We start from the raw sequence: 20,810 nt of genomic DNA, 5'->3' as shown, positions 1-20,810 counted from the left end.
TGTTTCAAGTACAAATATATATATAAAGTAAATCAAACTTATAACAAATTAGTTGTTTAACAGCTGATTTTCTTAGGTGAAAGTTCTGAGGTTCAAATTCCAGTAAAAGTTAGTTGCTTTATACAGATCAGAATACCAGATAGCAGAAACCAGTGTACTTTGGAGTCGGGGTTGAATTAACCACACGTTTCAAGAATGGATGACCTGAGTCTGTAAAAGACTACACCTCACTTACATGTCTTTATCTCATTGGGCCAGGGGGAGGATTGCTTATTGTTCACTAGCTTAACAGATTTCAACATACACATTAGGAAAATAAGTAATTAATTAAATATATATATATATATATATTTTAATCACTTCATTATTATTTTAATTTAATGATGTAACTTGAGTGAAACTAATTTCTTTGAAATGTTTGTGCTAGCAAAATAACATTAGATAAAATGATTATTTAATTATATAAATAATTATGAAAAAAGTTTAGGAATTTGGGGAAAAAGGTATTAAACCTAAGAATAAAGATTTTTATACATAATTTATTAATAGTAATTAAACATTACTGATATTACTATTATTGTAATGAAATATGAATAAATTTTAATAATTATCAAAAAAAATTTGAAGAAAAAACAAAAATAATCTTTACAACTTCTATTAAAAAAATAAATTCATATATTACCAGCTGCGGATGAGTAATAAAATGCATATACTATAAACATCATATCATCTTGTAACTCAAAAACAATGCATAACGCAATACCAAAGATTTAGTAAGAAATTATGGGTCTATATTTTTCAAAGGGTTGTAAGTTGTAATACTGGGATGCAATTTTTGGTCTACCTCTATTTTTAATACTAAAAATAATCTACATTGTGACAAGCTTATATTTGTCACAATGCAGATTACACGGGGGGGGGGGGGAAGGGATGAGTTTAATAGCAGAATAAGCAATGTTGTACAAGTGTCATGTCCATGTAAAAATTTTAAAGTTATGTTATGCAGTAAGTAATTGCAACATAAACAATTAAATCTAACCTAAAAAGCAACCAAATTAAGTATAAATGTTTATAAATTACTTATCATTTTTAACTGAAATACAATTAATCATAAAATAAAGTTTAAATAATAAAATAAAATTTAAATAATGGATATTTTTAAGTGAATGAATGTCCTAAATATCTGAGACCTTCCATCTGTCACCAAAAAATTGATTATTAATTTTTTTTTTTACTCTAATAAGAACAAAAATGATTCAGGATGATCTGGAATTTTAGGAATTCAAAACAAAAAAAGTTGTTTATTTTCATATACTACCATTTTACAATTCAGGAATACTTTTTTAACAAAATACTGGTTTTCTATCTACACAACCGAATATTTTTATTTTATTAATTTCTAATCTACTCACAGTTTATATTAGAAGCTAATTAATAAATTATTTATATTAACTTCACATGAAATAAAAATTAACCTTATAGTTTCAAAGCCAGCATCATTTTCAAGTTATAAATATATTCATGCATATATAAATATATATATATTTTTAAAAAGAAATAAGCAGTTATAACAATAAATTCTCATTATCTCATTATTAAAAAAACTTCTACAAGATTTTGACTTTTTATCAAGTAATTATTATATTTTTTTGATATACAAATATTTATTTTATTTGTTAATATATAATGAATGTCACCTAAAGTAGGAAACAGTAAATGTAGTTTTACCTTTTTTTTTCCAGGAAGAATGTGTTTTGCATAAGTACTCTATCTTCGATAACTTTTCCTGCATCCAGATTTTAAAAACTCTGTTTAGTAGTATTATATCTTGTTTATTAATAATACAAAATGTACATTGATAAAGACTTTTAATTATTTGATGGTTCTATTATTAAAAAAAAAAAACTAGATAAAGGGGACAAAGCTGGATTAATACTCTGAAAACATGTTCTTCCCGTTATGCTAAAGAGAGTATTAACATATTTAATTAACAAATTAAGTTAACAAGCAGTAGTTTTAAAAAATTAATATATATATATACAATCTAATTTTGTATAGTAATGTGGTTGTGCTCCAAATATTAAGAAAACAAATAAACTTTAATTGTACAATATTATTTTTAAGAATAATACTATATCAATAATCTATACAGAAAAAAAAAATTATGACTTTATAAATAAATCAATATTAAATATAAACCAATAAATTTCAGCAATATATATTATATTAATTAAACATTAGCAAAAAAAAATAATTTTAAAATTAATTTTACTAATAGACAAGGTGAGGCACATTAGATCTGGAGGGACAAAATTAGAGAAAATATTTTCCCATGTATTAGACCAAGTGGAAAGAGTCCCTAAAGGGTCTCATGTGAGACTCTTTTATAAAAATATCTTGTTGCTATTTTTTTTTTATTAACAAATTATTGTAAAAAATAGTGTTTTTCAGTTTTTCTTTAATATATGTTATTTATTAAAATAGCGAAACGCCGCTGGCACCATTGGAAAGCTGAGAAATTTCTACACAATATTACTAGTGAGCCCTTTTTTAAGCAGTATTTATTACTCAAAAAGCCGCTTACTAAGTAGGCGCAACTGATGCAGCAGTATACATGCCATTAAGTCGCACATGCTATAAACAAGTGCCTGTAACTTGTGATTTATTTGAGAAATTCAAAATTGCATGTATAACTCTCTAAGACTAAACAAAATTAATTAATCATATTTTGAAAGTATTTAAAACATTTGAATTCCTGATTTTCTTCTTAAATTTTTTCTTCAATAAATTTTTCAATTTATTGATTAAAGCCCTGTACTTCAAAACAAATTTTAAAAAAACTAATAAGTCACTATTGTAAGTTACACATTAATAGAACATATGTTTATCTACAACTTTACAAAGATTAAAATAAAAATCTATTTTCATCATCTTTTTACAATTTCTTTACAGCAATATTTTCATCTTTTTGGAGATTATTTTAACTTTTTGCTAATAAAACTCACAGAAAAATTAAAGTTTTATTAAAACTGATTCCACCATCTGAAAGTATGTGTTTTACCTAACTCATAACTCCTAAATCAATTTTAAATCTAAAAGATTACAATAAATAGGGATTGCTTTTTCTAATTGGAGAGGATGCGAAAAAGCATTTTTTGTATAAGATACAACTAAAATAATTTGAAAAAAATAATAAATAACCTTTAGATATATTCCTTACAGAATTCATAGATAATGGCCTTGAAAAGACATTACAAACATGAATTCTTAGTTTTTGAAATCTGTTTATGATTACACGGCTTATATTAATATTAACAAATTGCAAAATTTAACACTTAAACAATAAAACCGAGAATTCAAACATTCAATATGATAACGTCTTCAGTACTTGTATACCAAATTGTCTTGGTACTTATATACCATTTTAAATTTCTCAAATATCTTTAATAAATCACAAGTTATGGGCATCTGTTTATGGCACATGCAACTCGTAAGTATATACTGCTGCAGCAGTCGTGCACCTACTTAGTGAGTGGCCATCTGTTTATTAAATACTGCCAAATCTAGTGATCATAGAAAAAAGTGCTCACTATTAAAACTGTGTAGAATTTTCTCAGCTTTTTTATGGTGTTAGTGGCATTTTGTTGTTCTAATAAATAATTTACATATTAAAAAAAACAAAAGAAAACTGAAAAAATAATTTTTTTTAAATTTGTTAATAAAAAAAAATTAGCACCAAGTTATTTTTATAAAGTTTCATACGTTAATCCAAATACTTACTTTTACGAGCCTTTTCCACACGGTCTCATGCGTGGGAAAAGTTTTCTCCTATTTCGACCCTCCAGATCTAATATGCCTTATCTATAAATAACTGTTGAAAAACGCCATTCCATCATAATTAAAAAGATTTTTAAAATTTAATTTTATACTAATTTTTAATGTTTTCCCTCAATAAAATCTGACATTCTTTTTATAGTTTTTAAATTCTATAACTAAGAATTCGCTTTATTGCTTAAATAAATAGTTAAATATTACTTTATGGACTTTATAATGATTATATGCTGATTTAAGTTGTTTTGAGGAGAAAAAGTAAAACAAAATAAAGAAAATAAATATTTGATTGTTAAATTTTTCAAGGTCAATTTTGTTTGTTTTTAAGTAGCAATCAAAATATATCTTTTAGTAAATTCCTAAAAAAATATTTAAAGTATAAAAAGAGAACCTTAATTTTAGATATTGTAAGTAGTCTCCAAACATTATTTCAAATAATAACCGATAAAAATGGGAACTAAATATTAATTATAAGTAAAATTAATAATGATAAAAATGTTCATATTATTTTATTTGAAAATTATTTTATAACTATTATTTGTACTTGAAAATATAGATTGTATTATTCTCTTACTCTATATGAAATAAATATAAGTTTTTTCTTTAATTTGGCATTTTAAGGTTGAACATTTTGGTTGAAAATGAACAATTTTTTTTACATAGAATGTACAAAAATTTAAAAAAATATATGATTAAAAAAAACCAGAGATCTTTTTTAAAAATGTAAAACAAATATTGCTACTTTCTTTCTTCTATAAAAAACTCAAATTATTTTTGTAACTTGAAAAAAACAACTAGTTAAAAGATTAATTATGAACCTGGAAAGATCAATCTGTAATGTCGATACTTTTTCCTATAAAGTTTAAACTTATTAAGTTTTATTAAAACACAATTTATCTACTAAAGATTTTTCAAACCGGTGAGAAAAAAACATTGACTAGCTTAGTTAAGGAGTTAAGCTTCAAGATATTGACATTCAAGATATTACACATGTTAATATACATGGTGAACAGTCAATGTGCACAAAGAATATGTGGAAAGTAATACCCGTTCGTGAACTGTAATCGTGATCCTGGTTAATTCAAGGACAACCAATCTCAACACTGTATTTCTCATATTCTGTACAAGTTTCATTATTTTAGAAGCTTATGTAATCAATATATGTAATAAAGGACTTACATCAAACTCTTGATGACATAAAAAATTTCCACATGTTTTCCCACCGTAACCCATGAAACTGTCCTGTTTATTTCAAATAAATTAAAATCTATGTGAGGTACTAAAATGCAATGCTATTGATCAATGTAGTAAAAAATACAGACGCTGCACTGTTATTTTTTGACTAATTCAGAAAGGAAGGAGATGAATATTTTAAGGACATCATGACAGGTGAACAACATTACTTTTCTTACGTTAGAAAGAAAGCAGTACACGTTAGTCAAAGAAATGGTATCACCTTATTTACCATTCTAACTTAAGAAGTTTCAGCAGAAGCTCTTGACTCAGAGTCTACATTTTTTTAGGATGCTTAGATGTGTATGTGAGGTACTAAAGCAATAGCAGAGAGATATTAAGAAATGCAAAAAAGGACTACTTGTCATACATTAGCAAGATCCTCTAAGATGAACCACCACCCCTCAGAAACAAAAAGACAACTTGATTATTTAAAATGGGATATTTTTGATTGCTCATCTAAGACTTGGACATGACCCTTCATAAGTGATTTTCACATTTTCATCAAACTGAACAATTGATTAGGAGTGCTTCAAAATAAATGAATAGCGGCAGGAACCACTCACTAGCTTCAGAATGGACAGTGTTGAAGAAATTCGGTGAGAGTATAAAAAAATTTGTTACCATTACAGAAGGTTCCAAAATTTTCAGGATGACTAGATGAAAAAATGGCATAAGATGTACTGAGATAAAGTGAAAACTTTCATTAAGAAATCTTTAATCGGTTACTTTATTATAGAAATGGTAATTTTTTTTTTTGTCTTCAGTCATTTGACTGGTCTGATGCAGCTCTCCAAGATTCCCTATCTAGTGCTAGTCGTTTCATTTCAGTATACCCTCTACACCCTACATCCCTAACAATTTGTTTTACATACTCCAAAAGTGGCCTGCCTACACAATTTTTCCCTTCTACCTGTCCTTCCAAAATTAAAGTGACTATTCCAGGATGCCTTAGTATGTGGCCTATAAGTCTGTCTCTTCTTTTAACTATATTTTTCCAAATGCTTCTTTCTTCATCTATTTGCCGCAATACCTCCTCATTTGTCACTTTATCCACCCATCTGATTTTTAACATTCTCCTATAGCACCACATTTCAAAAGCTTCTAACCTTTTCTTCTCAGATACTCCGATTGTCCAAGTTTCACTTCCATATAAAGCGACACTCCAAACATACACTTTCAAAAATCTTTTCCTGACATTTAAATTAATTTTTGATGTAAACAACTTATATTTCTTACTGAAGGCTCGTTTAGCTTGTGCTATTCGGCATTTTATATCGCTCCTGCTTCGTCCATCTTTAGTAATTCTACTTCCCAAATAACAAAATTCTTCTACCTCCATAATCTTTTCTCCTCCTATTTTCACATTCAGTGGTCCATCTTTGTTATTTCTACTACATTTCATTACTTTTGTTTTGTTCTTGTTTATTTTCATGCGATAGTTCTTGCGTAGGACTTCATCTATGCCGTTCATTGTTTCTTCTAAATCCTTTTTATTCTCGGCTAGAATTACTATATCATCAGCAAATCGTAGCATCTTTATCTTTTCACCTTGTACTGTTACTCCGAATCTAAATTGTTCTTTAACATCATTAACTGCTAGTTCCATGTAAAGATTAAAAAGTAACGGAGATAGAGAACATCCTTGTCGGACTCCCTTTCTTATTATGGCTTCTTTCTTATGTTCTTCAATTGCTACTGTTGCTGTTTGGTTCCTGTACATGTTAGCAATTGTTCTTCTATCTCTGTATTTGAACCCTAATTTTTTTAAAATGCTGAACATTTTATTCCAGTCTACGTTATCGAATGCCTTTTCTAGGTCTATAAACACCAAGTATGTTGGTTTGTTTTTCTTTAATCTTCCTTCTACTATTAATCTGAGGCCTAAAATTGCTTCCCTTGTCCCTATACTTTTCCTGAAACCAAATTGGTCTTCTCCTAACACTTCCTCCACTCTCCTCTCAATTCTTCTGTATAGAATTCTGTATAGAAATGGTAATAGTGCTTTCTAATATACGACCCTCAATAACACAACTTCGTGCTCATTAGATGATACTGTAATTAAAGTATATCAGAGTAATGACTAGCTATTTACATCAACATTGTTTATCTATACTGTTATGATGTGGAAAAAAAATCCATGAATTTTTCCATGGCACAGTAATGCCAAACTTTTGTGTTGTTTTATTTAATTCATAAAATTGTAACTAATGTTTAATTTTGTTATTAAGGATTGTTGTTATAATTGATAAATATGTTTATCCATAGTTCAATTCTTTAAGGTGAATTCACATTCTGAAAAAACCCCTTACCTTTCCCAATCTACAATGCACAAGAGTAAATAGAAATTACAATCACTGAAATGCTTTCTATTTTGACCAAAGATAACACACAAGATTTCTGAGAGTTACTAAATATGAGATCAACTAAACAGCTACTTTAATTCAAACTCACAAGTAAATCATATGTACAGAACACAGCATTACTCCAAGTTAATCATTTCAACATATAAGTGTTACAACATAATGTAGAAATTAAACAAAATAAATCACTTACGCGAATTCTTAATGAAACAATTAAAAACTAATAAAGAGCAGTTCACTTAAAAGAGAAAATTTATTAAAAATAAGTGAATTACATTGAAAAATAAAATAAAATAGAGACATTCCTAAAAAACTTAGTTAATAGTGTTGAAATTTGCGGAATCTATAAACTAATATTCAAAATAATCTTAGGCTTGTAAAATTAGGAGTTTGCAGTTAATAAATGACAAATTTTGAGACAATGACAACAAAAAAAAAATCTTTTAAATAATTAATAACAATAACTTAGCTCAATGTTTATTAAAATTACCCATATGCCAGTACTTTTACATTTATTTATAACATAACTTAATAAAAAAAGAAAACTATTCTTGACATAAATTACTTTGAGTAAATTTACAATAAATAAATAATTTAATAATAAACACATAAAATACAAAAAATCTCACACTTAATTCACATAAAACTCGATATGTCACATAATATAATATATTGCTGTGACATATTACATAATATAGATGTATTGCATCACATAATATAAGGGAACTAAATACACAATCCTGCCAAGTGTAAACCAAGCTATGTTCTGTCCAAAGTAAAAAGCACCAATAAAGAAATTGATTAAGCAGAATATATAAGTTTATACTATTATTACTCCTTTACAACAAATACCATCAAAATGATTTTCATATGTTTGTTTTGATGGCAATGCCATATTTTTGAAATAAAGTTACATATGTTACTTTAATTTTTTTCTAAAATTAATGAGAATTTTTCTCATAATTAGGAAGGATGTTCAGAAGGGTTAAAGAGAAATCCAATATACAGACTAAGATTACATTATACTATGCTAGTAAAATGCAATTTCTTATTTAAAGGGTTGTGGCAGCAGGAAATAGACAGACTTCTATAAATCTGGCATAAGTAATATTAACTTTAATCAGAGATTGGTTGAACTGTTAAGTAAGGTCCAAGCGCCAAAGCTAAGAAAAATTTTACGATCGGTGAAAAAATTATGACATTTATTAAAAACATATCTTGTTCAAAGTGCACACTGAGATCAAGCACAACATGAACATGTTACTAATGTTCACTTATGTTTACTTATGTTACTTGATGTTCAAAATTAGTGAAATATATAGATATGAAAATTAAATGAGCAACTGATTACAGCAGTAGAACACGTACTATGTTTCTGTACTCACCAAAGATGTGCTACAGTAAATTCTCAAACTCACAAAATTTACAGTAAAAACATTAAATAACAAATTACTTTTTTACAGTCAATAATAACAAATATCAAAAAACAATTGCTAAAATTAGTTATATGTTCTTTAACTTTTTTTTTTACAGAATATTTATTTTTAAATAGTTTTTTCTAATATAATAAAGTAAAAGGTCATAAAATTTTAATTACAGCTGAGATACATAAGTTATCCACTGTTATTGTTTTAACCTTTTAATTTTAAATTCTGAATTCCAAATCTATTCACAAAGATGTACAATAGGAGGTCTGTTCAAAAAACTCTGAACTTTATTTAAATAGTGCTCCAACATGAAGATGTAGAAATGATTGCTAATTGGTACCGTATAGTGGTTTCCTTCATGATAAATGTCATTAGTTACATTCTCCCACTACTGTTTTTCATTGAGAAATAGCAAATTTTTCATGTATAAATAGAATATGGTTTGTGATACTCAAGAAAGCAAATTATTCACAAGGAGCGAGAAATATTAAATTTTGCTTGAACTTAAAAAAATATTTAAGAAGATTAACTAGTTGATGAACTACTCTTTAGAAAGTTTATGGTGACCGATGCACGAGAGACTGCATTTGTTTTGTAGATGAAAAATTTAGATGCACCTTAAATTCCTGTCACCTTGGATCAAAAAAGGTTTTGCCATGATATTATGTTTTAAAAATTATTACTTTTTAAATCGAAAATAATTCTTTGGCTAATTAAAAAGATTTTTGAAATAATAGGTATCAAAGTAACAGGGTACACCAAAATTGTTTTTTTCAATACAAAAACATCTAATGAAAATGGATTTTTTCATATAAAAAATGCTGAAAATAAACCTAACATTTTATATCGTTTAAAAAATTTAACATAAAATAATTCAACATTTAAATAAACAACATTGTTTCAAAAGTCTTAGATGCATGATACAGTAATACTTAGAACATACATAATATTTAAAAATGAGTGTGTACATAAATCTTTTGACAGCAGCAGATTAAAAAAAAAATAAAAAACTGTTGAGATTTCCTTCTTCAGAGTTTCTATTAGAATAAAGTTGTAATTCAAATAACTAAAAAATATTATACCAAAACATGCAATGATAAAAACTTAAAAAAAAAAACAACAAAGATTAGCACATTAAAAAAGATTATGTCACTCTTCATTAATAAAATTTGATAATTATCTGATACCAATCTTCCAATTTAATTAAGATCTTGTAGGAATGAGTGCCATAAGCTGCACAACAAAACTAACATTATATACAAATTAATGTGTTCTACAGAGGTTTTAATCTATAACTACCGAATGTTGTTCTGCTCAAATCGATTTCCTCCTTCAACTCCAAGAGACAAAAGATTGTCTATTGTTCTACCTTCACTTAACTCTGTAAAATAGTTAAGAGGAAGGCAGAATTGTGATTTTATAAACTTTGAGGAAACAAGGAAACATTCTGAGACAATCTCTTACTTTTACATGACGTTACATTAAACTTACATTAAAGTGAAAATAGTATATGGGGATAAAGTAAACTACACTTAAAACGTTAGTATAATTCCCAAATCATAGTTAACAAAATACTATCGAAGAACTGATAAATCCAGACGTTTTTATGATCTTATTCATGAATCAATAAGATGTATAACATCACATAATTATACTAACAAGATATTAATTAAAAATGTAAAACAAAATTTTATAAAATTGTTCCTAAAGATTGGAAAAATTAAAAAAAAAATAGGTCAATATTCTCATTAGGTAGGAGAGCGACTGTTAGTATTTAAAAGTTAATGACCACAGCAGTCAATGCTACTTAAAATAAATTAACAATATGGTTAAATAAAATAGAAAAACAATTCTATAATAAAAATTATTTTCATTAGTCAGAAGCAATTATTTTCATGATGGATTTTTAATTTACTACAAACTTAAAAAGATACGAGTGAAGTAAAATTTCACAATATTAACATTCTTTAGCATGTACACACTCACTGCATTAATTAATTTACTGAAACTATAAACAAAATCATCAATCATGCATGAAGCATTTTTTTCTTTTAAATAATTTCCATTTTAAAGTACCATTCTAAATAATTTTTGGATCAGAAACACACATAACATTTGACTATAACAATAGTGAACCTTTGGAATGTAGCAATGCAGTTGTATCCTCTCATGATCTATTTGCATTGCATGCAAAATTAAAAATACAGCAAATCAAAAGCTGTAATTTGTTTTTGTTGGAAAAAATTATTATGCTGCATTAATTCACGGGTAAATTTAATACAGCTATGAGCCAAATATTATAAATGAAAATAATGTCAAGACTACAGCACTGTCTGTTATGAGGAGGAGTTAATTTGTTCAATAAGGAAACTTTACGTTCATTATTTTCTTGAAACTCAAAACGAATTTTACATTTCCAATTTCTTGATTACGGGATCACAACTGATTCATAAGCGGTAAAAAAACTACTAGAAAATATTCACAACTAAAGATACAGAGAGCTTCAAAAGTATTATGTTTTTGCATGATAATTTTGCACAAATCTTTAATTGCTTTTCCTATGGCCCCTTGAATCAAGAAATCACATTTTTCTGTATTTTAAAAAATGGCTGTAGAATTTTAGAAATTATGAACTGAAACAAAATAAATGGATAGTTGAAATCACTGACAGGACAATTTTCTGAATATGGCATGTGAAGAGGCTAGTGAGATATATACTTAAATCAATTTTTAGCTTTTTTTTCATTTTATTTTTAATTCAAAATGTCCTTACTGAAAACATTTTTGCTGCTTGATTATAGTAAATCTACAGGGAAAATCCATTCAAATTCAGTTATTTTTTAATCATTGAGTCTGTTAATTTAGTAAAGGAAAAATAATGTATTCTATGTGTATATTTAAAAAGGTATAACTACTTTCTTTCGTTATAAAAATGATATCAAATATCTCCATTTAAAAAATACATCTGATCTTTGATGTACAAAAAAAATTACACTTTGGTATTAAAGTAATGTTGTATCATATTTAAAACAAATAACCATAATTAACATTTTTTTTAAATGCTGAATGAAAGTAAGTTGTAAATAATAAAATAATCACCATTTGTCTAATGGCTAAATCAATACAAAAAAACCAAAATTTACATTATAACACTCATAATAAATAGCAAATTTTGCAAGATTGCAAATTAATTTTAAGCTTTTTTATTTTATTCACTTTCCTAGTGCTTCAACTTATAAGATCTGCATATAAAAAAATTGTAAAATCCATTTTTATAAGTTTATAAAATATATAAGTGCTGTCAAAAAAACAAATAAACATACAAACATAGAATCAAATACAAAAAAAAAAAAATTAGATAATACACTCTTTTTACAATTGTTTCATTGGACAAAATTTTCATTTGACTAAATGTACACAAACATACTTATGGCAAAATTATATAATTTCTCAAATACATATTTATGTATTAACAGTATTAAAGAAAAGCTGTTATTCTCAAATAAAAGAAAAATGACATAGAATGACTCACTGATCCAGAATACGAGTAATTAGTTTATTTTTTAAAAACTATTTTCATTACTACTTGAATGACAATATTTAAAAATAAAATGTTAAGATATTTTACACAACTATATCTTTTTGTTTAATTTTTTTTAACAATAATGACTTACCAGTTATTAAAGCGTGGTCTCCAATTATTGTTTCCTCTAAAAAAAGGTCTAGGTCCCACATTATGTGTCTGTTGAAAATTTCCTGAAGGAGGACCGCCGCCAGAAGGTCTGAACCGAGGTGGCATCCCTCTTCTAGGACCTCTCCATGATTTAGGACCAGAACCTCTTGGCCTAAACACAGGGGGTTGTGAAATTAATGGTGGTGGTGCATTAAGAGGAGGAGGTGTATTAAGAAGTGGCATCCATGTTAAATCCTCTATCACACCGCCATCATCCTGTTACTCATTTTTTATGTTACTCACTGGATTATTTAAGTCCAAAATTTGGCAAGCAATGTTATTACCTTGTTCAACAATAGAAAAACCTGGCCCGGGCACTGGGTTCGGAAATCTTGGTCCTGCATTATTAGGACCACAAAACCTAGAGTTTGTGTTTGGAAACTTTGGTCCTGAACTATTATTTTGAGGTACAACAACATTTTCATCCTTTTTTGTAAGATGCTGTTCCGTTTTTAATTCAGGAACTCCTCTTTTATCATCTTCATTGGGGAGACGATTCACAGATTTCTGACTAGTGATTTCAACCCCGATGTTCCCTGGATGAATTTCTGGTTTAGTTGACATTGGAGGCAATGGAGGTGGCATTATTTCACTGAGTTCAATAATATTTTTTGGAGGAGAAGGATTCAAGTTATGTAAAGGTAATTTCTTCTTAGGCTCTTCTTTTTCTTTCAAAGGAGACTCTGTTAATATTTTATTTGCTACAGATATATTAAACGATATGGACTGGCTCTGCCCACCAGTAAGAGGTTCCAGTGGACTACGTAAATCTGATTTATGAATTTTTCTGTTCAGCTGATTTTTCTGCAATGATGTCAACAATGTGGGAGGTGGTGGTTTTAATTTTACTGATGTAAAAGACCCTGGTAACTGAGGATCCTCTTCATCACTCATCTCCATATCAACACTTTCAACTATGTCTCTATTATCTGGCAATGGAATTTTCCTAAAACAGATAAAAAAATTTATAAATCACAGATTAATTTCAATAATCATGAAATCAGTTTAGAAATGAACACCTAATAAAACTGGCCAATAATATCATGCATACATGCAGTGACTTCTTTGACTTGAAAAACATTTGAGGTCAATTATCATACATCATACAACCTGCCATCTCAGCAATTATAAAGATAAATAGTATATAATAATAATAATTTTTTAAATAATTTTCATTAACCTTCATTTCCAGTAAAACTTTTATATAGTAAACAGATCTTCAACAAGTCTTACTAAACTAATTTTATTAATTTAATTAATAAATTATAAATCTTCCTAAAACAGATGCCCATTTAAAACAAGCTTTTTTTATATGGTCCCAAAATAATTGTTACATACAACCAAATCTATGTTATTTGGAATAAAATGAAAAAACAGAATTTGCCAAAAGTCTGTCACAAAATTAAAGCCTACACTAAAATAGAATTTGGATCAAGATATTCAAGTTCCTCTCTTATCAATAATATAGCCCTTGATTATGGAAAGGTTTCAATTCTATATAGATTTCATAAAGACGGAGTAAACTTATTGTTTTAATGCTTCTAAAATGATGGTTTTTTTTTTAAATTTTACAAGTCAAAATACTGTTAAACAAAAACAAATTCCATTTTATAATTTGCACATTGAAACGGTTTTTTGTTATTATTATCAATAATAATAATAACTAGGAATTGACTTTGGTTAACAGTTTGTGTTTGCTACAACATAATCAGATTAAACAGCATTTAAGTAAAGGTACTTTTACATAAATTACACATATAAATACTATGAAGGCCAACCAGAAAATGGTACCAATTTTATGATAAAAAGAAAATCTATCAAATTTTCTGACCGGGGCAATCCTGTATCATATTCCTCTGTTCCCAGTTCACCAAGATAGTAGTCACTGTTTTAAGTCGTTATCATTCTCTCCCAAACATTTTCCTCCAAAAAAGGTCTTTCAGTTTGATAAACAAATGATAGCCACTAGGGGTTAAGTAAGGGGGTACAGGTTGGCTGATTGAAAATTTCCTTCAGTTTTAAAAGCAACTGATGTATTTTCTTATTGGTATGAGACCATGAAATGTAACAGAGGAACAAAATGCTGCTAGACAACAGGCTTCTCTACAATTTCAAACTGTCTACCACAATTTTGTTACTGTTTTACAATGTGCATCAGTATTTACTTATGCTAAATGGACCATAAACTCAGCAAGGAAGGACGTTTTTGGTTCCAGAAGACAGTAGTCGTAACTATTCAAGTACAGACTCCTACTTAAATTTGTTTGGTTTGCATGGTGAACAAGGTAATCAATCATATACTGAAGTTTACTCTCTGGTATAAAAATTCAGCTTTCATTCCCAAAAGGGTGATTGCACCCAAAATGAGCTAAATGTAGTATTTAGTTATTTCAGCAATTGAGAAGTTTTTCAAGGCAGCAGCTCAGAGGTAGAAAAGACAAAGGCCAAAGGTTGTTCGCAAGATAGAATGATAGGACCCTTACTCTAGTTTGTTGAATTCGATTCTTTGATGTGGTTCAGATTAATCAATGGGTTTGCGTCATCACTTATACAGATGATGAGCTTTTGTTAGTTAAAGAAATTCATGGAGTGAGATCGAGTTCAGGGCTTCTCAGGCTTGTAACATATTCCAGTTGTGAAGATAACAGCATAAGATGGTGTTCAGCCCAGAGAAAACTATTATGATATTGCTCAAAGGGTGACTGGTTGCTACACAACAAGCTCGTGTATCAATGTCATGTCATCCAATTAGGTATGTCCTGCTTCAGAAGTATCTACATGTTATCCTAGATGAGAATTTTCAATTCAAGAAGCTCTTTCAATATGTTGCCAAGAAAGTGTGATGCTGCTTTCTTTGGTATTTGTAGAGTAGCACAATTGGAGATAAAATTTTAGAACTAAGCATGATCTTTAAACAGTGTTTATGAGGCTATAATGCTGTATGCTGCACCTGTCTGGGCTCACCAAATGATGTCTGGGGAGCCCAGTGTCTCTTATAATTGTCAGTAATTTGTGGCTACAACTGCCTCTTGCAAGGCAGTCCTTGTTATTCCGGATGTTAAGACTACTGATATCCTTGCCACTGAGTGCTAACTACACTATGATGCCAAAAAAGATAGGCCCCACCTGACCTCCAAGCACAAATGAGAAATTGAGAACCAAGGTTTCTGTTTGAACAAAAACCCATTCCATCCTCAAGGTAGGTCAGATGGGATGAATCGTCTAATGGATGTCACGTTCATGGTATTTTCCTGTAGAGTAGTCATCCTGTATATCTGTTCAAATTACAAGTCTGTATGTACTAGAGTAGTAAGGGAACTTGCAAGAATTAATGCTGATTTGCAAGTTATTTGGAAAACCTGATGGGAATCGAATATACTTACTTAGGTTTCTGACCCTGCAGAGGATGGCTGAAATTTGATGCTCTAATAGCTAGAGCAACCTGGGTGGCTAGGAACCTGCTTGGGTGCTTTCTTCGCCAAGATAAGCATTTTGGCATCAAACCCTGGTCAACTGAACTTATCATTTTTAGGATGAAGGTAGATTGTGTTAGGAACTCTGTGAAGACATTTGACTCGCTCTCAAAAGTAGACCAGCACAGAGAGAGATGGTAAATACGTTTTGTTAGAATTTCATTGAATTTCTTGTCTGACAAATTAAGAGTTGGATTTGGGTATCTATCTGTAGGACAAAATTGTTGTTGCAATCAACACTTGTTTAAGGGATATGGAATTAGAAATTAGATGTTTCTAGTAGATTGAAATGAATAAATTTTTTTGATAGTACATCTAGTTTGAAATTTAGTTATGGGAAATGGTTGTTTTGTGTCCATGTTAGATATAGGCGCGGAGATCGCATTTCCATAAACAGTTAATCAGTTAGTTGAAAGTACTACAAATTAAAGCAAGTGAGAGAAATTGGAAGAAGCCTAATACGAAGATGAGAGCAGAGTTTAGTAAACACACAGATGGAAATGTTTGCTGAGGCATTTGCATTTGCATCGGTGACATTCTGAGAGAGGCCAAACTGATGACAGTGTTATGTAATCAGATTTAGAAGCTCTAAACGATGACCTCCAGTAAAGCCCATCAGTGCTAGAAATAGAGAGAGTGGTGTGTGGCAACTGGGATTGTCATGGCAGGAATCTTCTCTTACAGGGGTCAAAATGTCATGATATGTGTAAAGAATTCATCTCCATCTTTTGCATAATGATTAAAAAATTACAATGCAGCATCTTAATGGCGATTTTTAAATGTTTAACACCAAGTCTGCAAGAAACCGCACCTTGCATAAATTTCTTTACAATTGAGATGAATAGTGACAATTCCATGGATAATGTTGGAAGAAGCAAATGAAAAATTTTCATTGATTTCATCAAATAAAATGCTGATCCTGTTAGAAGAATTCATCAATATAGCACAACAAATCATTTATAATGGTGTCTTCAGCATAAACTTCCTAGATTTAATGGCAAATACCATCAACAATACGGAAGGTATAGTAGAAGGAAAACCTTCTACATTAGCGATTTTACAGTCTTTTAGGACCTAAGATGTGCAATGCACTATCAAGAAATATTACAAACCTACAGAACAGAAAAAAGTTTTGGCATTATTTAAAATATGGGTAAAAATTTAGACAGTACATTTACAAAAACTGAATAAATAAATACATTGGATTATTGGACATCATTTTTTTGTTCTTATTAAAAAATAACTTAATTTTTTTTTAACCAACATAAAGAGGAATGTTCTGATAATTTAGCAAAATTACAATTATGTATTTTTTTTTCTGGATTAAATTTTATTATTATTATTATTGTATTTTTTTTCTGTGAAAAATAGATATATTGTGGATTACTTCTTGTACTAATTATATTTCCATACTTGGGGCTTAAAATCTAAACTGAAAGTTACTTCAAAATTTAATAATAATATTTACATTATGCATGTGAAAAATGAACATATCCACGTGTATATTTATTTATAAATCAATATTAATTGAATAGTGAATCCACCTAAGCAGTAAAATATACCAAAGTATTCAAATCTTAATAATCCAAAATATGAATCCAATTAAGCAATAAAATGCAACAAAATGTTCTTACCTTATTTTGATCCATTATTTAATTGTAAATTAATATGGATTAAATTATTAAATAGAAACAGAGCTATGAAATGTTAAATAAAGTCTGAATGCTATACACTTTTATTTGCATACATTATTGTTGTATACAATACAATAATAATCTATTATACAAATATTACTGATGTACACGATACATCAATAATAGCATCAATTACAAAAATGGAAAATGTATATGATTCAGACCTTTTTTTTAAATAATTTAGATTGAAATATATACAAAAAGTCGAAACTTTAAACCAAACTACACTATAAATCTTTTATTTTGTAAAAAAATTATAAAACAAAATTAACAATCCACAATAAGTAAAAGAAAAATAATTAAAAGCTTACTTAAAAGCAGTGAATTAAGTTAATCAAGTTACATAATAATAAAAAATATAAAACTTTCATATTAATAACAGATTATAAAAATGAGATATTTAAACAAAATTTCATTTTATAAATTTGCCAATTAACTTGTAAAAATTATCTGGGTGTTTCAGAAAGTAACCTCCATTGTAGCTTAGTGCTACTAGTAATGTTAGTGGTGCCACTACTGAAACATCAGCGTATTCTCTGAATAAGTGCGCTTCCAGCTGTGTTAGTGTGAGCCGTGTACTTCAGCGCATTTGCTTGTTATAACCTAAAAACATGAGCACTGCAATAAAAAATCCTACAAAATACAAGGTACATGCTGTCATAAGATTTCTTTGAGCACAAAATGTTTTGCATCAGACATCCATCGTCAGTTATGTACTGTGAATGGCCCAAACGTTATGAATGATGCGATGTAGTGTGGCAATGGGTATGATTTTTTAAAAACTGAACCCCCTTTTTGGATACATGGATGTTTGTTTGAAAGAAAAACATCCAGGAAGAAGAGAAGTGTGTTAGGCTTTCTATAATGTGAATGATGATCTTTTCAGTGAAACTGATGAAAAAATGCATCAAAATCGAAGATTTAACATCTCTGAACTTTCTGAACAATTCCCGCACATTTCTTGTATGGATTTGTACAAGATTGTCACCAATAAATTAGGCTACTGGAAGTTCTGTGCTTGGTTCCAAAAAATGCTCACAGAGATTCATCGAACCAAACAAATGGGCTCTGAATTAGACTTCCTTTCAAACTATGACATGGAAGGAGAAAGTTTTTTAAAGAGAACTGTGACCGGGGGCGAAACTTCAGTGGCCTACATGAACACCAAAACAAAACAATCGATGGCCTGCAGCCATTACCAGTTCTCCATGTATACCAAAAAAACCAGCCAAACTTTGCCAACGAGGAAGGTTACAGCTACGGTTTTTTGAAATGCCAAGAAAGTTCATCCAGTCCATTTTATAGAACATGGTATGACAATTACTGCAGCAGTCTACTGTGAAACTTGGAAAAAACTTAAGCAAGCCATTCAGAACAAATGTTGCAGTATGCTGTCATCCGATGTGTTGTTTTTCCATGACAACACTCGTCCTAAAAGCGCTCAAGAACTTCTGATCAATTCAAATGGGACATTTTTGTTCATTCCCCTAACAGCCCAAACTTGATATAAAGTGATTTTCTTCTCTTCACTCACATGAAGAAATGGCTTGCATCGCAGCACTTTGATAATGATGACGAATTTCAAAATGCCGTGAAAGGTTGGCTAGGTACTCAGGCGACTGAATTTTATGAAGGGAAGATATTTGTAAATTAGTGAAGCGCTATGACAAATTCTTGAGTCTAAATGGTGAGCATGTTGAAAAATGGTTAAAGTTGTAATTTTAAGTTGTATATAATAAAATGTTTTTATTTATACAGGTTTTTTATATGTAGGTTACTTTCCAAATCATCCTCATACTTATAAAAGTAGGACGGTAATATTTTACCATTGGAGAAGAAATCAGAAAGAAATATTTGCTAACAATAACGCAAAAACAAAGCATTTCTGAAACTATATTTATAGAATAAGTAAACGACATGAATCCTTCCCATTATTCAGAGGCCTTAAGAACTTGCCACTGCGTCATATATATTTCTATAGAATACTAATGACATATTATTAAGGCTGTAAACAGGATAGGGTCCTTGGTACTCTGGCTATGAGGCCTTTGCGGCAAGCAGTTAGACTAGTTCCTCCTAGGCCAAGAATTGAATTATTTAAACATTTTTATTCATAGGTCCAAAAATATTTAATCACTTACCCAGGGAATTTAAATCCATAGAAGACTCTAAAAGGTTTTCACTATCATTTTATGATTGGTTGTTGTCAAATGAAGATCTAGAGAGTTTTTTTAATTGATTGGCCTGTGATTGTGGGTGGAATCAATGACTCTAAAATTTTCATATTTTTATTAATTTTTATTTTTGTTATTATTTTTGTTTCAATTTTTTATCTAGGATTAATTTCATTTTCAATTTTATCACTGTATTCTTGTATTGTATTTATGGTTCTGATTTATTTAATCTGTATGCATGTACATTTATTTAATCTTATCACTAGCTGCAATTTTAGTACTGCAAGATCTGTATTGTGTAATTATTTTTTATATTCACTTGGAAATCCATACTTGACCATTATTCAATAAATGGTTAGTTTATTATTTTGCTCATTGAAAAATAATGGATGTTAACATACAATACAATTATTACTATAGGGAGTACCTAGTTCCACAAGATTATGTAAAAATTGTTTACTTTTATTATTTTATATTGTTTGGTTGTATGTCTACTAAGCTTATGTATTAAGAATTTATAACTAAATAATTTTATTTTCATTTGTAATCTGTTTATTTTGTGGAATAAAGATTATTATTATTATTAATTCTTTTCTTTACTCTCACCAGCCTAACATATCTTGGAATTATTTTTATTTCCTCATGAGCAATATAATAATATGAAAATCATAGAAATTTCAGATTTATTTGAAAATTAATAAGTTGTTCAAGCAGGAATATATTTTTAATTAGTTATAGAGAAAGTGACCAAGTCATCACAGAGGTATTCCTTTGATGACTCATACTTTTCAATTTTTTTAATTGAATTAAGGGTAAAATAATAATGTATTAAACGTAGTAACGTAAGTATTTTTGTAGAATAAAATTAACAAATTTATCATT

At 28.7% G+C, this 20,810-nt stretch overlaps 1 protein-coding gene across 1 annotated transcript in view; it reads right to left on the bottom strand.

The window, feature by feature from the left end:
• The window catches only part of LOC142321322 (uncharacterized), a 132,665-nt gene that overhangs the window by 37,803 nt on the left and 74,052 nt on the right, over positions 1-20,810 (bottom strand). The window contains exon 12 of the mRNA XM_075359314.1: positions 12,529-13,533. Within this exon, the coding sequence (XP_075215429.1) occupies positions 12,807-13,533 (727 nt within the window). The 3' untranslated portion in view covers positions 12,529-12,806. The remainder of the gene's footprint in view (positions 1-12,528; positions 13,534-20,810) is intronic.

The sequence above is a fragment of the Lycorma delicatula genome, chromosome 3 (genome assembly GCF_047948215.1).
Source record: "Lycorma delicatula isolate Av1 chromosome 3, ASM4794821v1, whole genome shotgun sequence".
Lineage (NCBI taxonomy): Eukaryota > Metazoa > Arthropoda > Insecta > Hemiptera > Fulgoridae > Lycorma > Lycorma delicatula.
Note: the sequence above shows the minus strand (reverse complement) of the source record. Positions and strands in the feature narration are given on the sequence as shown.